This window comes from Kogia breviceps, chromosome 13, assembly GCF_026419965.1.
Source record: "Kogia breviceps isolate mKogBre1 chromosome 13, mKogBre1 haplotype 1, whole genome shotgun sequence".
In the NCBI taxonomy this organism is placed as follows: domain Eukaryota; kingdom Metazoa; phylum Chordata; class Mammalia; order Artiodactyla; family Physeteridae; genus Kogia; species Kogia breviceps.
Window position 1 is genome coordinate 72,972,274 of NC_081322.1, and position 24,476 is coordinate 72,996,749.

Genomic DNA, 24,476 nt, shown 5'->3' on the forward strand with positions numbered 1-24,476 from the left:
GAATATTCAGGACACCAAGACACAGAAACTGGTTAAACAGATTTTATTCACCTTTATTCCCTATTAGAAATAATGCCCAAATGATACTTAGACATCTTTCACACTGCTTCTAACCCTTTACTCAAAGGGAGAGACTTCAGTGGGTCAACCATCCTGGCCTCAACCGGAAGTGCTTCCTTATCGCGGAGAAGAGATGACCAGGTCTGCAGCCCAGACCTTGTAGGGAATTTACATCAGAGAGGGTGTTCTGACCCTTTTATATCTTTTCTTAGGGCAGAAACTCAGTAGAATTGAAATTTACATCTCCCAGACTAAATCTCATTGACTTTTTTTTTAAAAGAAGTAATAAACAGCATTTATTACCTTGGTATATCGTACTGGTCTTATTGCTGTTCAAATCTCACTGATTCTTAAAGAATAAAAACAAGTGGAGACTACTTCTTTAATAAATTAAGGGTACTCATATCAGATTTGGGAATTTCAAAGGAAATCTGTATATATTAAACAGACTCTCTCAATCCAAGTAGGTAGGTATCACAGGAAATGGCACATGGTTTATGGTCAACTTTGTTTAAGAACAGTGACTATAGGGAATTCCCTGGTGGTCCAGTGGTTAAGACTCCACGCTTCCACTGCAAGGGTCACAGGTTCAGTCCCTGGTCGGGAAACTAAGATCCTGCATGCCCCACTAAGTGACTATAACATTGGTATTTCTTATTTCTTATAGGAAGAAAAATTGTTACATTGTTCTTAAGAGAGGTTCATTTCCCTTCTGGTAAAGTTTCCTGAATACACCATAATAGCTATGCTTGGCATGATAGTCAGATAAAAACTGTACCCTATGTATCTTTATTTCAAAGATTTTTATTAACAGAATAATACATGATTATTTAGATAAATTAGAAAACAAAGATAATAAAATATAAAAACATAATTATATGTAATTCTGAAAAAACTTAATATTTTCTTGCATATTCTTCAAACTTTATATATATACATATATATTAAAAATTGGCTTTATATTTTACACACTATTTTAAACTGTTTTTGTACTTAACAATATGGCTTTCCTTTTACGTTGAGTACAACTTTACATCACCCTAGAAGACGGTTGCGTATATTCTCTATTCCATTACATAATAATTATTTAAACATCTATTGTAGAAAATAGTATTTTTTCTTGTTTGTTTGTTTCAGGTTTTTTTGTTTTTTGGTTTTTTTTTGGTTTCTGTTATATTTTCCAATTGTGTGCTGTGATGGAGATCCTTGTAACTGGAACTTGATGGACAATGAAATTATTTTCTGAAAACTAAATTTCTGAATTTAAAAATATGAATGTAATTTAAAACATTGTTACTACAAATTTTCCACCAAAAAGGTGGAACAGTTTATATACTACCATTAGCAGTATATGAGTGCTCATTTCCATGAACTCTTGCCAACACTAGGTATTATCTAAAAAGAATACTATTGTGTGTGTGTGTTGGGGTTACTTTTTCTGAACTTGTTACTAGATACAATTTTCCCAGTTGTGATTGTATATTCAATATCACATAGGCAAGGATAGTGGACAGGTATGATAGGGGCTACTTCTGTGAACCTGTTTTCTCCATGTGAAAACTGAAATGGAAAATGCCACTTTTCTGCAAGAAGGATGTTGTCCTTTTGTATTTTTATACCACTTACATTTTGCCTTCTCTTAACTTCTTTCTCCATATCATAAAGAACTTGAGTTAGAGAAACAACAAGCTGGGTTATTGCATAAAGCTCTAAAATAGGTACAGTGGCTGAAGCTTAAAGAAGACTCAGTGACAGAGACTCAATATAGACAAACACAGACTTTTGAATGCATGTGTAAACACCAATAGTCCAAAAATAAAATGGATAAGAAATTGCTTTGGGCAAGTATGATAGAAAAAGTGATCTAGGAACAACTTGGGAACAAGGTGACCATGAATGGAGAGCTGAACACTTCAGTTAAAGAAACAGTCACAAGCTTGGGTTTTATAAATAGGAACACAGAAATAAAGGAATTTAAAGCTCTTGAGTCAACGATAAAGCCTTATGTCCAATTTGAGATTCTACAACTTTAGAGAAACATGGAGAATAAAAGTAGGCACCATTCCCTGAATTTTTCTGTGTTCCAGGAACTTTACATTCATTAACACATATACTTCAATAATCATGACAAGTCTTTGAGATGTATGTTATGACCTCCATTTACACAAAACCTAAAGAAAATACTTTAAGACTATCTTCTCATCTAGGATCCAGGACTCAAACCAGGTTGATCTTCCTCCAAGGCTCATCCTCTTATTTACTCAGCTACAAGGCATACCTGAAAACATGATGGGGCAAAAGGACAAAGATTAATCAGTCCTATTGCATAGAGATGACAGTCACCTTTTGGTAAATCTCATTCTTCCACTTGGATGCTATAACTCTACCTGCCCAAACTGGGGTAATTAAAGGTGGGGTTGTGAAATTTCTGAAAAAAGGATTCTCTTCTGTTTCCTCTGATTGTCTTGTGTCAAGCACTGACCTTGCATATAAAATTCCTTATGTGCTTCTAAGGCAGGTGATGCCTCATTGACCTCTGACTGGCCAGACCCATAATGCTGACTGCAGGTGTGTGGATGGAAGCAGGGAAACATAACACTTTCTACGTATTAAGTGGGAGAACCAAACAAATTAAAAGGTTGCCAGGAAAGGTTAAAATAATAGGAGTTGTTTCCCTGGGAGGAGAGAAAGCTGAACTGTGGCTTCCAGAAAGACTTTTTAAGAAAAAAGAAAGAAAGAATTCAAAGGAACTGATGCCTGCCTCCACTGAGAGTGAAGGGGATATGAATTTATATTTTGTTGTACAGGATTTAGGTCAAAAAGAAGAATTTCCTGGTAGTGATGATTGTTGAATATTGGCAGTCGGTTTCCAGAAGGTGCTGTGAAATCAATTTCTATCAACATAGTTCTTTCAAAAATGGGATATTATCTTATTTGTCCAAGATGTGCCAGGAGGCAGAATGATCAGTTTTCAGGACCTCGGATAGGGACTGACCCATAACGCAAGGGGTATATCATCATCATCTAGGGAGCCTAAGACTACCAAAGAATACCAATAAAGGGATATAAGCATGAAATAAGGCAGAGATTAAGGGAGTCTAGAGCATAAGACTAGTGAATCTTTGAAAGTAATACTGTTCCTTCTCTAAGGAAAGTGAAGAAATATCTACCTATTTTCCCTGTATCAATGTTTCCCCTCATATAACTGAGGTGTACATACGTAGGGATGAGATATGTTGAATGCTGTTGTTTTACCAAGATAATTTATGAAGATGCAATAACAGGATTTGGACTTCATTCAACATAATGGCTGAAATGTTATTTTAGCCACCAAATGGAGTTCAGATTGTTTCTTAAATATATCTTCAACATTTTAAGAGTAGAAGAAAAAACAATCAATATAAAGACTAGCCTTAAGTGCCTCTTTTTTGCTATGATGGCAGTTCATACAGGTGATTATGAAATGCAAGACAATTTTATTTCATAGCTTGTTTGCTCAGTGTAACTTACCTACCAAATCACTACAAATCAATCTTTTATGAATGAATATCTGTTCATATGGTCTGATAATAATCATATCTAACTTCTTCAAAAAATCATATGTAGCTTTAAAAATTGAGTTTTAGCCATTGTCTTTTCTCTCTTGAGATAGTTCTAATTTTTACTCCTATTTTCAGTACCTTTATTAACTTTGCCCTTGTACAATTCCACTTCTTTAAATACTTTTATTATTCAAACTATAGGGATTTCTTTGTAAACCCCATGTTTTCTCTTGTTAATCTCCCCATAAGTTCTGTTTAAAAGCTTGTTTATAGAATATCTTGATTTACTCTCTGTAAATCTTTTTCTCATATGTTTCAATATATTTCAATTTTATGGGCTTTGTCAGATGCCACTCTTACATCTCTCTCTTGCTCTCTAGGTTTTAGGCAACATCATAACAGTGATAAAGTCTGTTAAAAAATCTGTTACAACACAGCAACATATAGCACATTTCCATGTTGCAATCCTGTAGTGGTATGCCAGATACTTCACTAGAGATTTGCTATACAGAGTGGCATTCTACAAACCATGAACCTTCTGCTCCAATGGAACTTCTCTAGTCATTGCCTCTAAAAATACCTTTTGTGGATTCTCATTCACTTCCATCTACCCTGAAAGCCAATCCCTTGCTTACATTCTTCAAGAACTCATTTTCATTCCTACTTTTCCAAAGAGGTATTCTCTGATCATCCTTGCTCTCTCATTCTGAAATTTAGTATTGTGGTAGTTTACATTTCCCATGTAGCATATACAGCTTAGTATTGTTGCTGTATTTTGTGTGCTTGTGTCATGCCTTCATAGGTGTATTATAAGTCCATGTAGGAGGCAGTATAAAATGGTGGTTATGAAGAGGAACTTCTGAGTTAGATGTTGAATCCTATATTCATCACTGTTTGATCTTAGGCAAGTTACATAACCTCTTAGAGCTTCCACATCCCCATCAGAGAGTTATAATTTCTATATGGAGTTGTAATGAAAAAATGAAGTGCCTAGGTATTTAGCACAGTGCCAGAGAAATATTCATCAAATTGAATGTCCGATCAAAGTCAATGTCCGATCATTCTGGGCAACTCTTTAAAGAGCAGAGCCTAGGGATTTTTTCCAAGTTGAGAGCTCGATAATCTATTTGATAATTGAATAAAAATATGCAGCTCACTACCAGACCTGAGTGTTAACATTTACATAGTACTTTTAAGCATTTTATTATGTCAGTTCTTTATATATTCAAAACTCCTTCCAGGATTACACAGAGAAGTATCTAAATAAATTCCTCACTACCAGGAAAGGCAAGAGGAGGTCTGGGTAGTCAGATGGAGAGGGGAGGGGAGACAGAGGGTAGGTTCCATGCTGAGTGTTTTATTTTAAGTCTGGCATCGTTTGATCATGACCAAGGAGTCAGGCAAAGAATACATGTCCTCTAGTTTTCTTTCTATCTGTGGAAAATCTGTTTATATTTTAAGATCCAGAATAAATGCACTTTCTTTTCTTCCCAGATTTTTGAGGTATAATTGACAAACAAAATAGCGTATGTTTAAGGTGTGCAATGTGGTAGTTATATATATATATATATATATATATATACACATTGTGAAATGATTACCACGGTCAAGTTAATTTACACATCCATTACCTCATATAGTTACCTCTTTTGTTGTTTTTCTGAGAACATTTAAGATCTACTCTCAGCAAATTTCAAATATACAATATATATTATTAGCTGTAGATTATTATATATGAGATATATATATTATATATATATAATTACCTGTATAGTCACCATACTGTACATTAGATCCCCAGAATTTACCCAACTTATAACTGAGATTTTCATTCTTTGACCAACATCTCCCCAGTTTCTCCATTCCCTCACTTCTAGTAACCACTGTTCTAGTCTCTGGCTCTATGAGCTTGACTTTTTTAGATTTCACATATAACAGATATCACACAGTATTTGTTTTTCTATGTCTGGCTTATATCACGTAGCTTAATGTCCTCCAGGTTTACCCATGTTATTGCAAATGGTGGCCTTACCTTCATTTTTACAACAAATATTCCATTTATGGCTAATATTCCATATTTTATGGATAATATTCCATTCCATATATATGTATGTAATATATATATGGAATATAACACTTATTACATTTTCTTTATCCATTCACCCATCAATGGACGTTTAAGTTATTTCCGTATCTTGGCTATTCGAGATACTGATTACATTTCCTTTGGATATACACCTAGTAGAGGGATTACTGAATCATGATAGTTCCATTTTAAAATTTTGGAGAGCTTCATATTGTTTCCCATAATGGCTGTACCAATTTACATTCCTGCCAACAATATACAAGGATTCCTTTTTCTCCACACCTTCCATACCACAGGTACTTTCTTTAGGCAGCTCTTCCTGATTCCTAACATATAGCATCTCTATTAGATATTTGCATTTGAGTTAGTCATGCCATTAAAAGTAACATGGTTTTAAGCTTCCTAGAGGTGATTTTCTTCCCTTTTTGTATAGTATTTGTATGTAGTACTGTCATCAACATAATGAATACAAATAAGATAAAATTTATGAATGTAATGTTTAAAATATAAAGATTTATAAAAGTACAAGTCATTCTTATATTAGAGTTACTTTTGTAGAAATATGTATGCGAGTTTGGAGTCTTGTCGGCTTCATAAGAGAAGTGAGCAGTTTAAACGTGCTCTACCACATCATACTCAGTCTCAGTCAATCCGTATAATGAAGAATTGCTATCCAAACAAGAAAATATGAATAAAGTAATTGAAACAAGTATTTCACAGAACCAATTGAGCTATGCTAACATTTTCAAAAAAAATTATGAAAACATACGTGTTTAGTTGCTTGTTGCTGTTAAGAGAAACAAATAGTAACTTAGGAATCAGGTAGGCTGTTCCAGTTCTAACACAAACAAGCTTCATGCCTATTTTTGAGCCACTTCACTTGGCCCGATTTCCTTACTGCAACCTGAAGGGTTTGCACAGAGTATGTCTAAGGCCTTTACTAGATTTAAAACACAAGGATGTTCTTATTCAAATGCATAGAATACTTTTGCTCCTCTAGTCTGCATGTATTTATTTTGATAAAAGAGTAAAATCTTTTTCTGTGATTGTAGTCCAAAGGTGGCACCTTAGCAATAAAGTTGTTCCCCTTGTAACACCATCTGATGATGCCTTTTCAGTGCCTTTTGCTGAAAGAGTTGGCTGGTGATGTCTTTATCCCTTGTAGATTCCTGAACCTGCATTTTATTATTGTAAGCGGCATCTGATTTCCTTCCTTGTGCCCTCTTCTGTAGGCAGATGAGTAATTCACTTACCAGCTGCAGTATTCCCCCTTATAATCAGTCAATGCCTCTTGTCTGAGCCATGATGTGCGACCACAGTCTATGGAGCTGAGGATTTTGTCATGTGTTAAATCTTCCATTCGGGCTTCACTGGACTGTATTAAGCCACTGAAGGTGGTTAACTGAAGAGGCAAAAACATTAATTTGGTAACTTAATCTTATGAAGCAGGAAATGAGAACTTCTTTTTCAAAAATACAGGAAAATCTTATTATGTTTCATAACAAAGTCCGTGAAACTTTTATAGATATTGAGATTTATAGTTGGGTTTTGTCTGCATATTCCAGCCTGCCAGGTGCTCCGTTTGCTTTGCTTACTCACTCTTCGTGGAGATGTTGCAGGACTTGCTATCACCTTGAGTGTCTGCTCTTAACCTGGCAGCCAGCTGAAGCCAGCCCTCAAATGAACACGTCTCGTTGTGCTGGTTGACCTCCTACCCCAATGTTCTGACTTCTCCCACGTTGCTAAAATCTGGAACAACCACTCGTAATCATGGTTGTAAAATAGGGCAGCCATCCCTCATTTCTCAAAACCTGTTTCACTGTGGACACCCTAGTTATATAGTTTTCCATTATTTTCACAGAGTTGATAGTTTGATTACATTTGATTATTCTCTTTAGTCCATCCAGATCTTCCTTCAGTCCCAGTTCAATTTACAGATTATTTGGCAAGTCTGTCCTCTTCATTCGCTGTGACTAATGAGTCCTTTTCCTAGCTTGTTACTGCTGCTGCTGCCAGGTTGTCTTGAACATCTGCTGATTGTGTCTGAACAGGGAATTACGGGGAGAGCGGAATGGATGCTTTCAAAGAGCTGGCTGCCCAGGAAGGCCTCTGCATCGCCCATTCAGACAAAATCTACAGCAATGCTGGGGAGAAGAGTTTTGACCGACTTCTGCGCAAGCTCCGAGAGCGGCTTCCCAAAGCCAGAGTGGTGGTTTGCTTCTGCGAAGGCATGACCGTCAGAGGCCTCCTGAGTGCCATGCGACGCCTGGGAGTCGTGGGCGAGTTCTCCCTCATAGGAAGGTAAATCTCAGTCTCTCTCTTTTTCTCTCTCTCTTCCTCTCTTTCACACACACACACACACACACACACACACACACACACACGCACACACACTTCGGCGCACATATACTTGCTCTCACAAAACTGGACTTCCTGATTCCGAAGCGAGTGAGATGTGCATTCCTTCTGGATCTCACTGAGAGTGGGGCTATTTCTATTTGCATGATAGACAAGAGCAGAGCAGTCAATGACAAGATGATGAGACTGTTTCAGAAAGAGGTGGGAAGTTTTTGCTAGAATGTTTTGTCCTGGTGAATTATGCTTTTCATTTGCTTCCCCCCTTCCACCCCTCCTCCTCCCAAAACCACACGAATGCTTTTCTCTTCATATTCCTAAGCATAGATATCTTAATGTGGTGTTGGTGGATGGAATGTAGTAGTGAAGATGGAAATACACATTAAGACCTGAAATTTAAAGGGCTAGTTGAGTGCAGGTAAAGACATGCAGCTGAACTCTGGTACTTGATAATATAATATCTTACACTTATGGGATGGCTAATAGTGATGTTTTCAGCATGTAATTTCTGGAATTGCAGGTGGTGGGTTCCAAAGTCTATTCTATGTTCTTTCTAAATCATATGTACTTGTGCTGGAATGGAGATTTTCAGTATCATTGTAGTTTTCATAGGGTTTTTGACCTAATGGATATCTTGTTTGATTTACCATCCTCTAATACTACATAAAGGAACTGATCAGTTTTTCCAAGGAACCTACTAAGTTTACTTGAATGAAAGCTTCCACTGATCTGACTGTCACACTCATCTTCCAGATCTCTTTTTCTTCTCCATCTTCTCTTTTGGCTAGAGTACGATCTTTTCTCACCTTTTGAAGTACCTTAACCAGTGACCCTTTTCTCTAGGAAACTGGGCAGTGGTGGTGTGGCTATCCTCCCTGAACCTTTCCCTTCTGGCATTGCACTTGTGATAATGACTGCAATGCTAATAAAATTAATCTCACCTTCATCTTGAACTAGAGGTACAGGACCTATCAAAAACTTTTGAGTAGAAGGTAGGATAGAAATACAGCTAAATGAATAGAGAAACAGAGAAATGATCTCTAGGCATGAGGAAGTATGAAGTCAAGGTCAAAGTATAATTCAAGATTAAGAAAATTATTGAATTTGGGTGAAATTGACACACTGCCATAAAATGTCTTTTTGGCTTCTTCAACATGATGCAGTTGTGTGAGGCGATCTAAGAAAGCATCTCTAAAGAAAGAGTATTTAAAGAAGGAATGTTACTTCCTTCATGAGTGAAAAAGGATGTAAGCAGCATTGTTGAAGTGTTACATGGAATAAGGTTCTTAATATATGCATCAGGACAGGTGGCATATAGATATTCAATCTTTTAATTGATTTTGTAAAAATGACTGCTTTTATGAAGGGTGCTTGTTTCTAAAAAAAATCTCATGTTTACCATTTTCAAAAGAAGAAAAGTCTGTTTTGCAGGTTTCCTTCTGTTTAATATCCCCAAAGAGAGGCTAGCTACCTAGATTCTGGAAATCTTGAACAGATGTAGCAAATATGTGAGCTTTGGGGTATAAAGACTGCCTAATTATGAAATATATTTATACAAAATACTGCAGTGAGTAATTGGAGTGTAAAGAATTCATTCTATTATCATTATTTAAAAGCTGGTCAAGAATAATAATGTAAACTTATCTCTCTGGCTCTTGCTTACCTGCTAATAACGCAGCTGAATCCCTACAGGTATTTCTGAGTCTCACATGTGCTTGTTCGTGGTGATATCACTTCCTTTACTCCTTTCTTTCTCTACCTCATATCTTCTGGGTTCTACTGATGTATCCTAGAGATACTATCATCACAACAAACACCTATGATCCTGAGGACGCTGCTTCCTGTACCAACGGTCACTGCCAATAAAGCATGGAGCCCTAGAGATGTCAAAGCTATGCCACGCAGTGCTTCTCTTACTTTATGGGCTATATTCCACGAGGGTCTATCAAAGTGATATTGGCTTTTACTCTCATATCTTAGAGGATTTTGTGGAAAACAGCCTTTTTTTTCATTCTTTTTTCACAGCTCTCTCCCTTCCCTGGGAGAGATATGAGTCCAGAGGGAGCTGAGCTGGCAATAAAGACAAGTAGTAACACTACAGCATACCTAGTATCAGCTTTTCCTTCAGATGCTTGATTCTCCTACTCCCTGTGGGATGAATTCTAACCCAAGCACTTCTCTCTTCCTCATGCCAATGGACATTTGATGAGCTTGGTTCCCTAATTTCAGCAGATGTGTCCAGAAGGGTTCCAGTTTAACACCAAGTTGCAACTTCTAGCTACATTTGTAATGCTGTCAAATATATCTCCTGCCTATTTAAAGGAGGTTTAATTTACCAAATGATAAAATCCTTTGAGGTCAGAAGCCACTGTTTAATTTCTTTCAGAATACGTGGTATGATTCTGGATGCTGCCAGATTCACAAGAGGGCATTGTGTAGATGGTGATGGACCTCTTTTCACAGAGGTGAAGATAAGTAAATCATGGTGTAGATTGCAGCAAGAGACATTTAGTTAAGAAAAAAATTAGAAATTCCTGAATGGAGGTTTGTACTCCTTTGCCTCCCATGACTCCTCTTTTCTCTTACACTTCACATCCAACATAGAAGGAAATGTTGTTGGTGCTACAATCAAAACATATCCAGACTTTGACAGCTTAATACCTTTCTTGCTGCTACCATCCTACTCCAAGCCAACATCATCTCTCGCTTGGGTTACGGCAAAAACCTCCAAATTGATCCTTGCCTTGCCCTTCCCCGCCATTTATTCTTAAGGCAAATGGATCTTTTTAAAAACTTAAGTCAGGTAATGCCTTTTAACCTTACATGCTCAATACCTGAAAATGGCTTTCCATTTTTCTTATGACAAAGTCCTTGCAATGGCCTTCAAAGTCCCACATTCTGTCATTGGGACTGAATTTTTTTACAGTGGAGTAATAAACTATAATGACAGAAATAGAATTTTTAAATGGAAAGTTCTCCAAGATATTAAAAATATCCTATATTTAATGAATGTATGTAATGGAAAAACAAAACAAAACATGAGCTAAGAGTTCAACTCTGCCACAAAGTAATCATGTGATCTTAAGTCACGTTTTGTCTCCGAGTCTATTTTTTTTCTCTAAAAATTAATGACTTGGGGGGCTTCCCTGGTGGCGCAGTGGTTGAGAGTCCGCCTGCCGATGCAGGGGACACAGGTTTGTGCCCCGGTCCGGGAGGATCCCACATTCCGCACAGCGGCTGGGCCCGTGAGCCATGGCCGCTGAGCCTGCGCGTCCGGAGCCTGTGCTCCGCAATGGGAGAGGCCACAGCAGGGAGAGGCCACAGCAGTGAGAGGCCCACGTACAGCAAAAAAAAAAAAAAAAAAATTAATGACTTGGCTCCAGGTCATCTTTAAATATTTTTCCAGTCCTAGAATTTATAATATATTAAGACCATATGACTGAACGATGTTCAAAGGAATGTGCTTATAGATTCATTTTTTCTAAAGTTATTCATGAATTTGGATTAATCAATTTACACGTTTCACGAGTCAACTTGTTAAAACAAGGAGAATTCATTGAATACAACTGCTCAGAATTAGTGTCTTAATCTGTGGTCATGCAATGTAGCCAGCATATCCACATGAAAATCAAACCTTTGACTCTGAACAAACTGGAATAATATTCTCACCAAGTAAGTTAATTAACCATGGTCAAGTTAATCATCACACAGAAGAACCATTCTTTCTTGTTTCTATGAAACTGCCTCTTTCGAGATCCTTCTCAAAATTGTGCGCAGCATATCTATAATTATATTTTAATTATGATGGTGATGATGATGATAACATTTATTTAGGACTTACTGTATGCCAGGCGCTGTTCTAAGCACTTTTTATACATAAACTCATTTAATCGTCATAAAAATATGATGAGATAGGTGCTAATATTATTTCTGTTTTAATGTATGGAGATGTAAAGAACTTGTCAAAAAGTGTCACAGTTGGGATTTGAACCTAGGCAATGTGACTTCAGATTTCATGCTCTTATTCACTAAGTTATATTGTGTGTGTCAAGCTATGATTGTTTTGTTTAAGAGATACTGTCTTTACCCTTAGTTTTCTTTCAGTTTGCTCTCTCTTCTAGAGATTTATTTCATTGTTTAGACCCACATTCTTTGGAAAAATAAACTGAGGTATGTTCATGAGAAAATTATTTTACATTTCTAATTATTCTCATTCTAATACATCTATGAATCCTTTTTATTTCTCTCTTAGTATTAAATGTTTTATATGATATTTCAGTAAAGGGGCCATTCTTTTCAAGCTCATTATTTTTATTTTAACACGAGACTCCACAATATCATTCTCTATTTGCATACAGGCTATATCTATGGAACTATACCTATGTAAAAGCTAATTTGGAATAAGTGGGTGATATTTCTCTGAAATCCTCAGTAGTAACTATTACAATTCTAAAAATTAACTGACGGATTTGTTCTAATTCCTATATCGTTCTTTTATTTGAAAAAAGTGAAAATAAGCATGGTTTACATGTGTAAACACATAATAGCTACGATTTATTGAAGTTTTGGTACATACTAGGTTAATAATATATGATATCTCCAGTCCTAACAACAACTCTGAAAGGTTGATTTGGAAGGTAAAGAAGTTAAACAATTACCCCAAATTCCTAAATTAATAAGTGGTGAAGACAGAGTCAAACTTCCTACTATACCATAGCATCATGCGGTTATGTAAATATCGAATTGTAACTTCCTCAATGATAGGAACCACGTTTTATATATTTTTTACTTTCTTATCATGCCAAATGAAGTGTTTTGATGTGCTAATTATTTAATAACTATGTCAGAGAGCTTGGAGTGTCATAGTGAGAGCCGGTAGCTTCACTGTGTGACCCTGAGTTCCCTTTCATTTTCCAGCATCAGTAAGTTTTACCTAGTGTGGTAAGAGTTGATGTTCTTCAATCAGCCTCTACTTCTAGAATTTTTCTGTAAAATTGGGACTAATATCTGCTTACCCGTCAGGTTGTTGTATTTGTCTAGTCACAAAATGCTTACTTGTCTGTGAAACCAAAGCTGAGCGTCAATATTGGGTCCCTTAAAGACACACTATTTTCTGAGGGCGAGTGAGAGCTTTCTGGCTTTAGTTGTATGCCTAGTGTTGGCATTATCCTGGGCTTTTACCCTGCCTTCCTCATCTTGGGAAGCGCTTCTACTAGATTTACATTCTACCTTGTTAGGAGTCTCTGTTTAGATATACTTAGGTATACCATATTTAATTATGTATTTCCTAGCCCCTTCTACTGCATTATGACATCTTATTGCTCCTGTAAGAAATAAGCATCCAATAAAGATAATTAGGTCAATAACTTTCCATCTCATCCCCTCTCTCTACTGTATCCTGGTCAATCAGCTTATAAGTATATGGTCCTTACATTTCAAATGCCTATCCCTTTCTTATTGGTGTGTGCTGGTTTACCGGTCTTCCCTCCCAACTCTGTAATCTTCTCAACTACTAGACCCACTTTCCATTATCTGTCACTACAGAGAAATCCCCACACCCCCCATCTAAAACCTGATCCATGAAAATACTAACACCATGATTTATGAGTTGAAAGCACAATGAACAACTTAAGGCACATATTCAGAAAACTGATTGAAATGAAGCAGTTACTTTATCTGGAAAGAAGCTTATAGTTTCATTTTAAAACAAAGGAAGCTCTTGTTTTTTACAATGTACGTTTTGTATTTTTCTTCCAGAACCTAAACACATATTTAGAAAAGTGACCTCTATACCCTTGAAACGTAAGATGATATACCATGTGTTATGTTCCACACAGTTATATTTTTGATGAAAAATGAGTTGTTTTAGATCCCATCTTTCCATTTTGGAAAAAGTGGGGAAATATCTAAAGTTTTCAGCCTTCAGGCAAAATTGCAAAGGTTATGTGTTTTAAGTAAATGTGGACTTCCAGTGAAGTGAGACATCCCCCAAAATGGATTATAATCAAGTTGCTGCCAAAGTTGATGAGCATTTTCTGACACATAATGGTCACAACTTATAGATTCACAACCCTGCCTTCTCTAGGCTCCCAAGGGTGGAAAATGATTACTAACCTGGTGACAGACTATCGCTTCCTTTAAATACTCCTTCTCCAAAGGCAGATTAATGATAGCTTTGTGGAAGATTACACTGTTAGAAAAAGACCATGAGAAATGCGTGCTAAGGAATGAGAAGGGATTTAGTTCAGAGTACTCTGGAGAATAAACATCGTTTGTAGGATATTGACAGCTATTTTGAGCATAGATCTCAGCCACAGAAATGCTCAGGATTTCCACAAAATTGGGGTGGCTGATTTGCATTAAAGTCAGTAATGATTAACTCTTCCTTTATACCGACAACTATTTCCAAGTTTCAGAAAATGGACACCTGAAAACTAAAAGACTACTTTCATGGTCTCTACTTGCCTAGGAGGTATTAGAAACACTGAAGGAAAGGATTTGGGGTGCCTTCTGTATCTATAAGGCACTGGCTCAAATTTGAATGAATGAAAAAGGAGGTCATTATAATTTACCAAAGTTTGTGTTTGAGGCTGATTGAAGACTACAGGGAATTTATCTTAATGAATTTTCATAGTTCCTATGACAGTCAGTTCTCAACCTGGCTGCACATCACACTCAGTAGGCGCTCTTAAACATGTGGATTCCTGGATCTTACCCCAGGCCATTAGTAGAATTTCTTGGTGAGGGATTTGGATCTTCTTTTTTTAAAAGGACTAAAGATGAGTTAAATTTCAGAACCACTACTCTGTGATGCCTACCTCAGTGTTTTGCACTCAGGTGGTGTTCACTATGAATGAATTGCTTACGGGATATATTTGAAAGGGAAGATGAAGTGAAAAGTTTAACTCCACTGGCTGTCAATCCACCATTTTAGCTCCAGTTTTCGTTTTTGGATTGTAATTTGCTTTATTATTTCTTGAAATTTATTTATTTTCAAAATTTTCTTTTAAAAGTAAAGATACATTTGAAAGTAGTATATAATAGTAGTAGTAGTAGTAGTAGTAGTAGTAGTAGTAGTAGTAGTAATGGTAACAGCAATAAACACTTGGCAACTCTGCTTATTTCCTGTGTTTCGGTCTCCTCCTGATGCCCAAACTGGCCTATTGACCTGCCTCCTGAACACACTCCCATGTCCCAATTCTCATGCAGAGTAAGGAGCACATACATTTGTGGCAGATTTAGCCTCTGCCATCTCCAAATCTAGGGTTGCCTATGGCTGATCAATGAACTACTATTGTTGAGTACAATTGATCCTTGAACAACACAGGTTTGAACTGCACAGGTCTACTTTTACATGGATATTTTTCATTAGTAAATATTACAAGTACTACGTGGTCGGTGGTTGACTGAATCTGCAGATGGGGAGGAAATGCAAATATGGAGTGCTGACTATAAGTATACATTATAAGTGGATTGAACCCCACGTTGTTCAGGGATCAGCTGTAGTGTTCTATGGCATGAATATGCTTCAATTTGCTTATCCATTCTCCTATTGATGGACATTTGGGTTGTTTCCAGGTTTGACTATAATGAATAATGCAGCTATGAATATGATTTGTGTAAGTGTTTGTGTGGACACATATATTTAATTCTCTTTAGGAAATATCTAGAGTGAGATTATGGGTCACATGGTAAGTGTATATTTACCTTTATAAATTACTTTATAAGAAACTGCAGAACTACTTTCCAAAGTGGCTGTAAAATTTTGCGGTTCTACCAGCACTGTATGAGAGTTCTAATTTTTCCACATCTTCAAAATAGTACTGCCAGTCTTTTCGGCTTTCAGTTATTCTAGTGGATGTCTAGTGGCATGTCTTTGTTGTTTTAATTTGCATTTCCTAAAGACTAATAACGTTGAAAATTTTTATGTACTTATTTGCCATTTTAATATCTTTTTTTGGTAAAATCTCTTTCACACATCTATGTCCATTTTATCAATTTGTTTGCCTTATTATGAAGTTTTAAAAATTCTGTTTAACTTAAGGACTCAAATCATTTATAATATATATGTATAGCATATGTTTTCTCAGTATGTATCTGAAAATTTAATTTTGTTCATAGTATCTTTGAAAACTGGAAAATTTAAAATTTTGAAAGTTATCAGTTTCTTTTTTTATGCTTTATGCTTTGTGTTCTATCAAAGATAACTTTATCTACTCCAAGGTTACAAACATTTTTATAGAAGTTTTATAATTTTTACTTTTATAGCTAGATATGATTAAATCATATATTTGGAATTAATTTTCACATATATTGTGAGATGAGTGAATACTTTTTTTTTTGGACATAAGAGTATCCAGCTTTTCCAGAACTATGTATTGAAAGGACTATAATTTCCACATTGAAGTAACCTGTCATTTAGTTGAAAACAGTTGACTATATATGCATATACATTACTTATTCCATTTTATCTTTACTTTTTTACTTAACTAGCTATCATGTTATTTTATGAATAGTTGATCTCGGGTTTACACTGTGCTTTTAAAAGTTATTATTGTCCCCACCTTCTAAGAATATTATACCACATCACATATAGTATAAGAACTTTGTAACAATATATATACATTTTTCCCTCCTGACCTGTGTTCTCTTGTCATGATATATTTTACTTCTAATTCTAATCCAAAATTAAAATACATTATTATGGCTTTTGCTAGAGTGGTCAATTAGCTATCCAAGAAATGAAAAGTGAGAAAAATTATCTTCTATAATTACCAGTATAATTACTATCTGTGATCTTCTTCATTCCTTGTGTAGATCCATATTTTCTATGGATTATTTTCCTTCTGCCTGAAGAATTTCCTTTAACATTACTTGAGGAGCTGGTCTGCTGAGATAAATTCTCTCCACTTTTTTTGTCTGTGAATGTTTTTATTTTGCCTTAGTTAAAAAATTTTTTTTCTGGTATAGAAATCTAGGTTGATAGTTGTTTTTACTCCCAATGCTTTAGAAATATTATTCAAATATATTTCTGACTTAAATAGCTTCTGATGAGAAATCTGCTGTAATTCTTTTGTTCTGTTACTGTGTATTTCTATTATTCTTTTAAGCATGTCTCTTTATCACTAGTTTTCAGCAATTTGAGTATGATAATCCTTGATGTGTTTTTTTGTCATATTTGTTTGACTTGGGGTTCATTGAACTTCTTAGATATGTGGGTTTGTAGTTTTTTTTAAAATCAAGTTTGGAAAATGATTGGCTATTCTTTCCTAAAATATTATTTCTGTGCTGGCCATTCTTTTCTTTCTTTCTTTTTTTAAACATCTTTATTGGAGTTTAATTGCTTTACAATGGTATGTTAGTTTCTGCTTTATAACAAAGTGAATCAGCTATACATATATATTTATCCCTATTTCTCCTTCTTCTTGTGTCTCCCTTCCACCCTCCCTATCCCACCCCTCTAGGTGGACACAAAACACTGAGCTGATCTCCCTGTGCTATGTGGCTGCTTCCCACTAGCTATCTATTTTACATTTGGTAGAATATATATGTCCATGCCATGTTCTCACATCGTCCCAGATTACCCTTCCCCTTCCCTGTGTCCTCAAGTCCATTCTCTACATCTGCGCCTTTATTCCTGTCTTGCCCTTAGGTTCTTCAGAAATGTATATATATATATATATATATATATATATATACACATATATATATATATTTTTAGATTCCATATATATGTGTTAGCATACGGTATTTGTTTTTTGCTGTCTGACTTACTTCACTCTGTACAACAGTCTCTAGGTCCATCCACCTCACTGCAAATAACTCAACTTCATTTATTTTTAGGGCTGAGTAATATTCCACTGTATATATGTACCACATCTTCTTTATCCATTCAACTATCAATGGACACTTAGGTTGCTTCCATGTTCTGGCTATTGTGCTGCAGTGAACACTGTGGTACTTGATTCTTTTTGAGTTATGGTTTTCTCAGGGTATATGCCCAGTAGTGGGATTGCTGGGTCATATGGTAGTTCTATTTTTAGGTATTTTTTTTCATAATAGCAATATTTTTTATTGAAGTATAGTTGATGTATAATATTATATAAGTTACAGTTGTACCATACAATGATTCACAATTTTTAAATGTTATACTCCATTTATAGTTACTGCAGAATTTTGGCTATATTCCCTGTTTTGTACAATATATCCTTGTAACTTATTTTATACATAATAGATTTTACTTCTTATACCCCTACCCCTCTATTGCTCCTACCCTTTTCCCTCTCCCTAATGGTGACCACTAGTTTGTCCTTTATATCTGTGAGTCTGTTTCCTTTTTGTTATTTCACTAGTTTGTTGTATTTTAGATTCCACATAGAAGCAATATCATACAGCATTTATCTTCTCTGTCTGACTTATTTCACTTGCCATAATAATATTAATAATAGCAATATTAATACTACCAGCACCAATATGATTTTCCATTCATTTAAAAAGTGATTCACTGAAACACTGACTGGAAACTCTGGAGCAAGGGTGGAACATTCCAGTTATGGGCTTCACTTTGGTGTGATGTGGCTGCTCTGTTTCATTGAGAAACTCCCCAAATGCCCTGTCTATTGATCTTCCTTCTTGGGTTTCAGTTTGCTCATAAAGGATTCTCCAATCTCTGGCCAAGAGGAAAAAGGGGCTGTACCATATATACATTTCCATGTAGTCCTCCTTTTCAGTGCTGTGCCTCCTCCTTAATTAAACCTCAGATCTCTGAGTCCTATGTCTCTCTGGAATGTTTTCATAGAATAGCTGCAGAAAAAGAAGGATAACTCCTCTGCTGCTTAATTGGGTCTAACCGGAGGTGGGCTGGAGCCAGCATGAATCAACCCTCTGCAGGTGGTGTGCTCATCCCTTCCCAAGTCTGAGTTTGGTAACATTATATTAGTAGCTTGAAATTACCCATGATGGGAATATTTACACCATGAAAATTGGTAAACAGGGCTTTGTGTGTGTGTGTGTGTGTGTGTGTGTGTGTGTGTGTGTGTGTGTGTGTGTGTGGTGGGGGGAGTGAACAGGGGCAAGTAGAGAGCTGGGTACCAGCACACTGTTTGTTCTTGCTTCTTATTAGACAACCTTTCAATAAACACTCTAGTTTTCAGCCCTATCTGTAATGTCAGTCTTATGTTAATAGTTTTTCTTTTTTAATTTCCTCATGGAATTTGAAACTTAGTTGTAGATTTTGAAATTATGTACTCATCTTTTTTAACATCTTTATTGGAGTATAATTGCTTTACAATGATGTGTTAGTTTCTGCTGTATAACAAAGTGAATCAGTTATACATATACATATATCCCCATATCTCTTCACTCTTACATCTCCCTCCTTCCCACCCTCCTTATCCCACCCCTCTAGGTAGTCACAAAGCACTGAGCTGATCTCCGTGCACTATGCAGCTGCTTCCCACTAGCTATCTATTTTACATTTGGTAGTGTATATATGTCTATGCCACTCTCTCACTTCGTCCCAGCTTACCCTTCCCCCTCCCTGTATCCTCAAGTCTATTCCCTACTTGGTCTGTGTCTTGATTCCCATCTTGCCCCTAGGTTCTTCCTGACCATTTTTTTTTAGATTCCATATATATGTGTTAGCATATGGTATTTGTTTTTCTCTTTCTGACTTACTTCACTCTGTATGACAGACTCTAGGTCCATCCACATCACTACAAATAACTCAGTTTCATTTCTTTTTATGGCTGAGTAATATTCCATTGTATATATGTGCCACATCTTCTTTATCCGTTCATCTGTTGATGGACACTTAGGTTGCTTCCATATCCTGGTTATTGTAAACAGTGCTGCAATGAACATTGGGGTGCATGTGTCTTTTTGAATTATGGTTTTCTCAGGGTATATGCCCAGTAGTGGGATTGCTGGGTCATATGGTAGTTCTATTTGTAGTTTTTAAAGGAACCTCCATACTGTTCTCCATAGTGGCTGTATCAATTTACATTCCCACCAACAGTACAAGAGGGTTCCCTTTCCTCCACATTCTCCAGCATTTATTGTATCTAGATTTTTTTTGATGATGGCCATTCTGACCTGTGTGAGGTGATATCTCATTGTAGTTTTGATTTACATTTCTCTAATGATTAGTGATGCTGAGCAGCTTTTCATGTGCTTCTTGGCCATCTGTATATGTTCTTTGGAAAAATGTCTATTTAGGTATTCTGACCAATTTTGGATTGGGTTGTTTTATTTTTTTAGTATTGAGCTGCATGAGATGCTTCTATATTTTGGAGATTAATCCTTTGTCAGTTGGTTCATTTGCAAATATTTTCTCCCATTCGGAGGGTTGTCTTTTCATCTTTTTTATAGTTTCCTTTGCTGAGCAAAAGTTTTGAAGTTTCATTCGGTCCCATTTGTTTATTTTTGTTTTTATTTCCGTTTCTCTAGGTGGTGGGTCAAGATGGATCATGCTGTGATTTATGTCATAGAGTGTTGTGCCTATGTTTTCCTCTAAGAGTTTTATAGTGTCTGACCTTACATTTAGGTCTTTCATCCATTTTGAGTTAATTTTTGGCTATGGTGTTAGGGAGTTTTCTAAGTTCATTCTTTTACATGTAGCTGTCCAGTTTTCCCAGCACCACTTATTGAAGAAGCTGTCTTTTCTCCATTGTATATTCTTGCCTTCTTTATCAAAGATAAGGTGACCATATATGTGTGGGTTTATCTCTAGGCTTTTTATCCTGTTCCATTAATCTGTATTTCTGTTTTTGTGCCAGCACCATTCTGTCTTGATTACTGTAGCTTTGTAGTATAGTCTGAAGTCAGGGAGTCTGATTCCTCCAGCTCCGTTTTTCTTTCTCAAGATTGTTTTGGTTATTGGGGGTCTTATTTGTTTCCATAGAAATTGTGAAATTTTTTGTTCTGGTTCTGTGAAAAATGCCATTGGTCATTTGATAGGGATTGCATTGAATCTGTAGATTGCTTTGGGTAATATAGTCATTTTCACAATGTTGATTCTTCCAATCCAAGAACATGGTATATCTCTCCATCTGTCTGTATCATTTTTAATTACTTTCGTCAGTGTATTATAGTTTTCTGCATACAGGTCTTTTGTCTCCTTAGGTAGGTTTATTCCTAGGTATTTTATTCTTTTTGTTGCAGTGGTAAATGGGAGTGTTTCCTTAACTTCTCTTTCAGAATTTTCATCATTAGTGTATAGGAATGCAAGAGATTTCTGTGCATTAATTTTGCATCCTGCTACTTTACCAAATTCATTGATTAGCTCTAGTAGTTTTCTGGTAGCATCTTTAGGATTCTCTATGTATTATGTCATGTCATCTGCAAACAGTGAGAGTTTTACTTCTTTTCCGGAATATAATGCATTCCTTGTATTTCCTTTTCTTCTCTGATTGCTGTAGCTAAAACTTCCAAAACTATGTTGAGTATTAGTGGTGAGAGTGGGCAACCTTGTCTTGTTCCTGATCTTAGTGGAAATGGTTTCAGTTTTTCACCATTGAGTACGATGCTGCCTGTGGGTTTGTCATATGGCCTTTATTATGTTCAGGTAAGTTCCCTCTATGCCTACTTTCTGGAGGGTTCTTATCATAAATAGATGTTGAATTTTGTTGAAAGCTTTTTCTGCATCTATTGAGATTATCATATGGTTTTTATCCTTCAGTTTGTTAATATGGTGTATCACAGTGTTTGATTTGCATATATTTAAGAGTCCTTGCATTTCTGGGATAAATTCTACTTGATCATGGTGTGTGATCCCTTTAATGTGCTGTTGGATTCTGTTTGCTAGTATTTTGTTGAGGATTTTTGCATCTGTGTTCATCAGTGATATTGGCCTGTAGTTTTCTTTTTTTGTGACGTCTTTGTCTGGTTTTGGTATGAGGGTGATGGTGGCCTCGCAGAATGGGTTTGGAAGTGTTCCTCCCTCTGCTATATTTTTGAAGAGTTTGAGAAGGAGAGGTGTTAGCTCTTCTCTAAATGTTTGATAGAATTCACTTGTGAAACCTTCTGGTCCTGGACGTTTGTTTGTTGGAGGATTTTTAATCATAGTTTCAATTTCAGTGCTTGGGATTGGTATGTTTATATTTTGTATTTCTTCCTGATTCAGTCTCGGAAGGTTGTGCTTTTCTGAGAATTTGTCCATTCCTTCCAGGTTGTCCATTTTATTGACATATAGTTGCTTGTAGTAATCTCTCATGATCCTTTGTATTTCTGCAGTGTCACTTGTTACTTCTCTGTTTTCATTACTTATTCTATTGATTTGAGTCTTCTCCCTGTTTTTCAGGAGGAGTCTGGCTAATGGTTTGTCAACTTTGTTTATCTTCTCAAAGAACCAGCTTTTAGGTTATTTATCTTTGCTATTGTTCCCTTCATTTCTTTTCCAATTATTTCTGATCTGATCTTTATGATTTATTTCCTCTGCTAACTTTGAGTTTTGTTCTTCTTTCTCTAATTGTTTTAGGTGTAAGGTAAGGTTGTTTATTTGAGATGTTTCTTGTTTCTTGAGGTAGGATTGTATTGCTATAAATTTCCCTCTCAGAAATTTTGCTGCATCCCGTAAGTTTTGGGTTGTCATGTTTTCACTGTCATTTCTTTCTAGGTATTTTTTGATTTCCTCTTTGATTTCTTATGTGATCTCTTGGTTATTTAGTAGTGTATTGTTTAGCCTCCATGTGTTTGTATTTTTTACATATTTTTTCCTGTAATTGATATCTAGTCTCATAGCATTGTGGTTGGAAAGTGTACTGGATACTATTTCAGTTTTCTTAAATTTACTGAGGCTTGATTTGTGACCCAAGATATGATCTATCCTTGAGAATGTTCCATGAGCACTTGATAAAAAAGTGTATTCTGTTGTTTTTCGATGGAATGTCCTGTAAATATCAATTAAGTCCATCTTGTTTAATGTGTCCTTTATAGCTTGTGTTTCCTTATTTATTTTCATTTTGGATGATCTGTCCATTGGTGAAAGTGGGGTATTAAAGTCCCCTACTATGATTATGTTACTGTTGATTTCCACTTTTATGGTTTTTAGCATGTGCCTTATGTTTTGAGATGTTCCTATGTTGGGTGCATAAATATTTTCAATTGTTATATCTTCTTGGATTGATCCCTTGATCATTATGTAGTGTCCTTCTTTGTCTCTTGGAATAGTCTTTATTATAAGGTCTATTTTTTCTGATATGAGAATTGCTCCTCCAGCTTTCTTTTGATTTTCATTTGCATAGAATGTTTTTCCATCCCTTCACTTTCAGTCTGTATGTGTCCCCAGGTCTGAAGTGGGTCTCTTGTAGACAGCATATATATGGGTCTAGTTTTTGTATCCATTCAGCCAGTCTATGCCTTTTGGTTGGAGCATTTAATCCATTTACATTTAAGGTAGTTTTCGATATGTATGTTCCTATTACCATTTTCTTAATTGTTTTGGGTTTGTTATTGTAGGTCTTTTCCTTTTCTTGTGTTTACTGCCTAGAGAAGTTCCTTTAGCTTTTGTTGTAAAGCTGGTTTGGTGGTGCTGAATTCTCTTAGCTTTTGCTTGTCTGTAAAGATTTTAATTTCTCCATCGATTCTGAATGAGGTCCTTGATTTATAGAGTAATCTTGGTCGTAGATTTTTACCTTTCATCACTTTTAAATATGTCCTGCCACTCCCTTCTGGATTGCAGAGTTTCTGCTGAAAGATCAGCTGTTATCCTTATGGGGATTCCCTTGTATGTTATTTGTTGCTTTTCCGTTGCTGCTTTTAATATTTTCTCATATTTAATTTTGGTAGTTAGATTAATATATGTCTTAGCATTTTTCTCCTTGGATTTATCCTGTATGGGACTCTCTGCACTTCCTGGAATTGATTGAATATTTCCTTTCCCATATTACGGAAGTTTTCAACTATAATCTCTTCAAATATTTTCTCAGTCCCTTTTTTTTCTCTTCTTTTCCTGGGACCCCTATAATTCAAATGTTGGTGCGTTTACTGTTGTCCCAGAGTTCTCTGAGACTTAATGCTGTCCCAGAGTTCTCTGAGACTTAATGTTGTCCCAGAGTTCTCTGAGACTGTCCTCAATTCTTTTCATTCTTTTTTCTTTATTTTGCTCTGCAGTAGTTATTTCCATTATTTTATTTTCCTGGTCATTTATCCGTTCTTCTGCCTCAGTTATTCTGCTATTGATTCTTTCTAGAGAATTTTAAAATTCATTTATTGTTTTGTTCAACATTGTTTGTTTGCTGTTTAGTTTTTCTAGGTCCTTATTAAACGTTTCTTATATTTTCTCCATTCTATTTCTAAGATTTTGGATCATCTTTACTATCTTTCCTCTGAATTCTTTTTCAGCGAGGCTACCTATTTCCTCTTCATTTGTTTGGTCTGGTGGGTTTTTACCTTGCTCCTTCATCTGCTGTGTATTTCTCTGTCTTCTCATTTTG

At 35.9% G+C, this 24,476-nt stretch overlaps 1 protein-coding gene across 3 annotated transcripts in view; it reads left to right on the forward strand.

The window, feature by feature from the left end:
- Nucleotides 1-24,476, forward strand: part of GRM1 (glutamate metabotropic receptor 1) — a 371,221-nt gene that overhangs the window by 102,470 nt on the left and 244,275 nt on the right. For all 3 annotated transcript variants that reach the window (XM_067010975.1, XM_059035994.2, XM_067010976.1), the window contains exon 3: nucleotides 7,740-7,989. In XM_067010975.1, coding sequence (XP_066867076.1) covers nucleotides 7,740-7,989 — 250 coding nt within the window. The remainder of the gene's footprint in view (nucleotides 1-7,739; nucleotides 7,990-24,476) is intronic.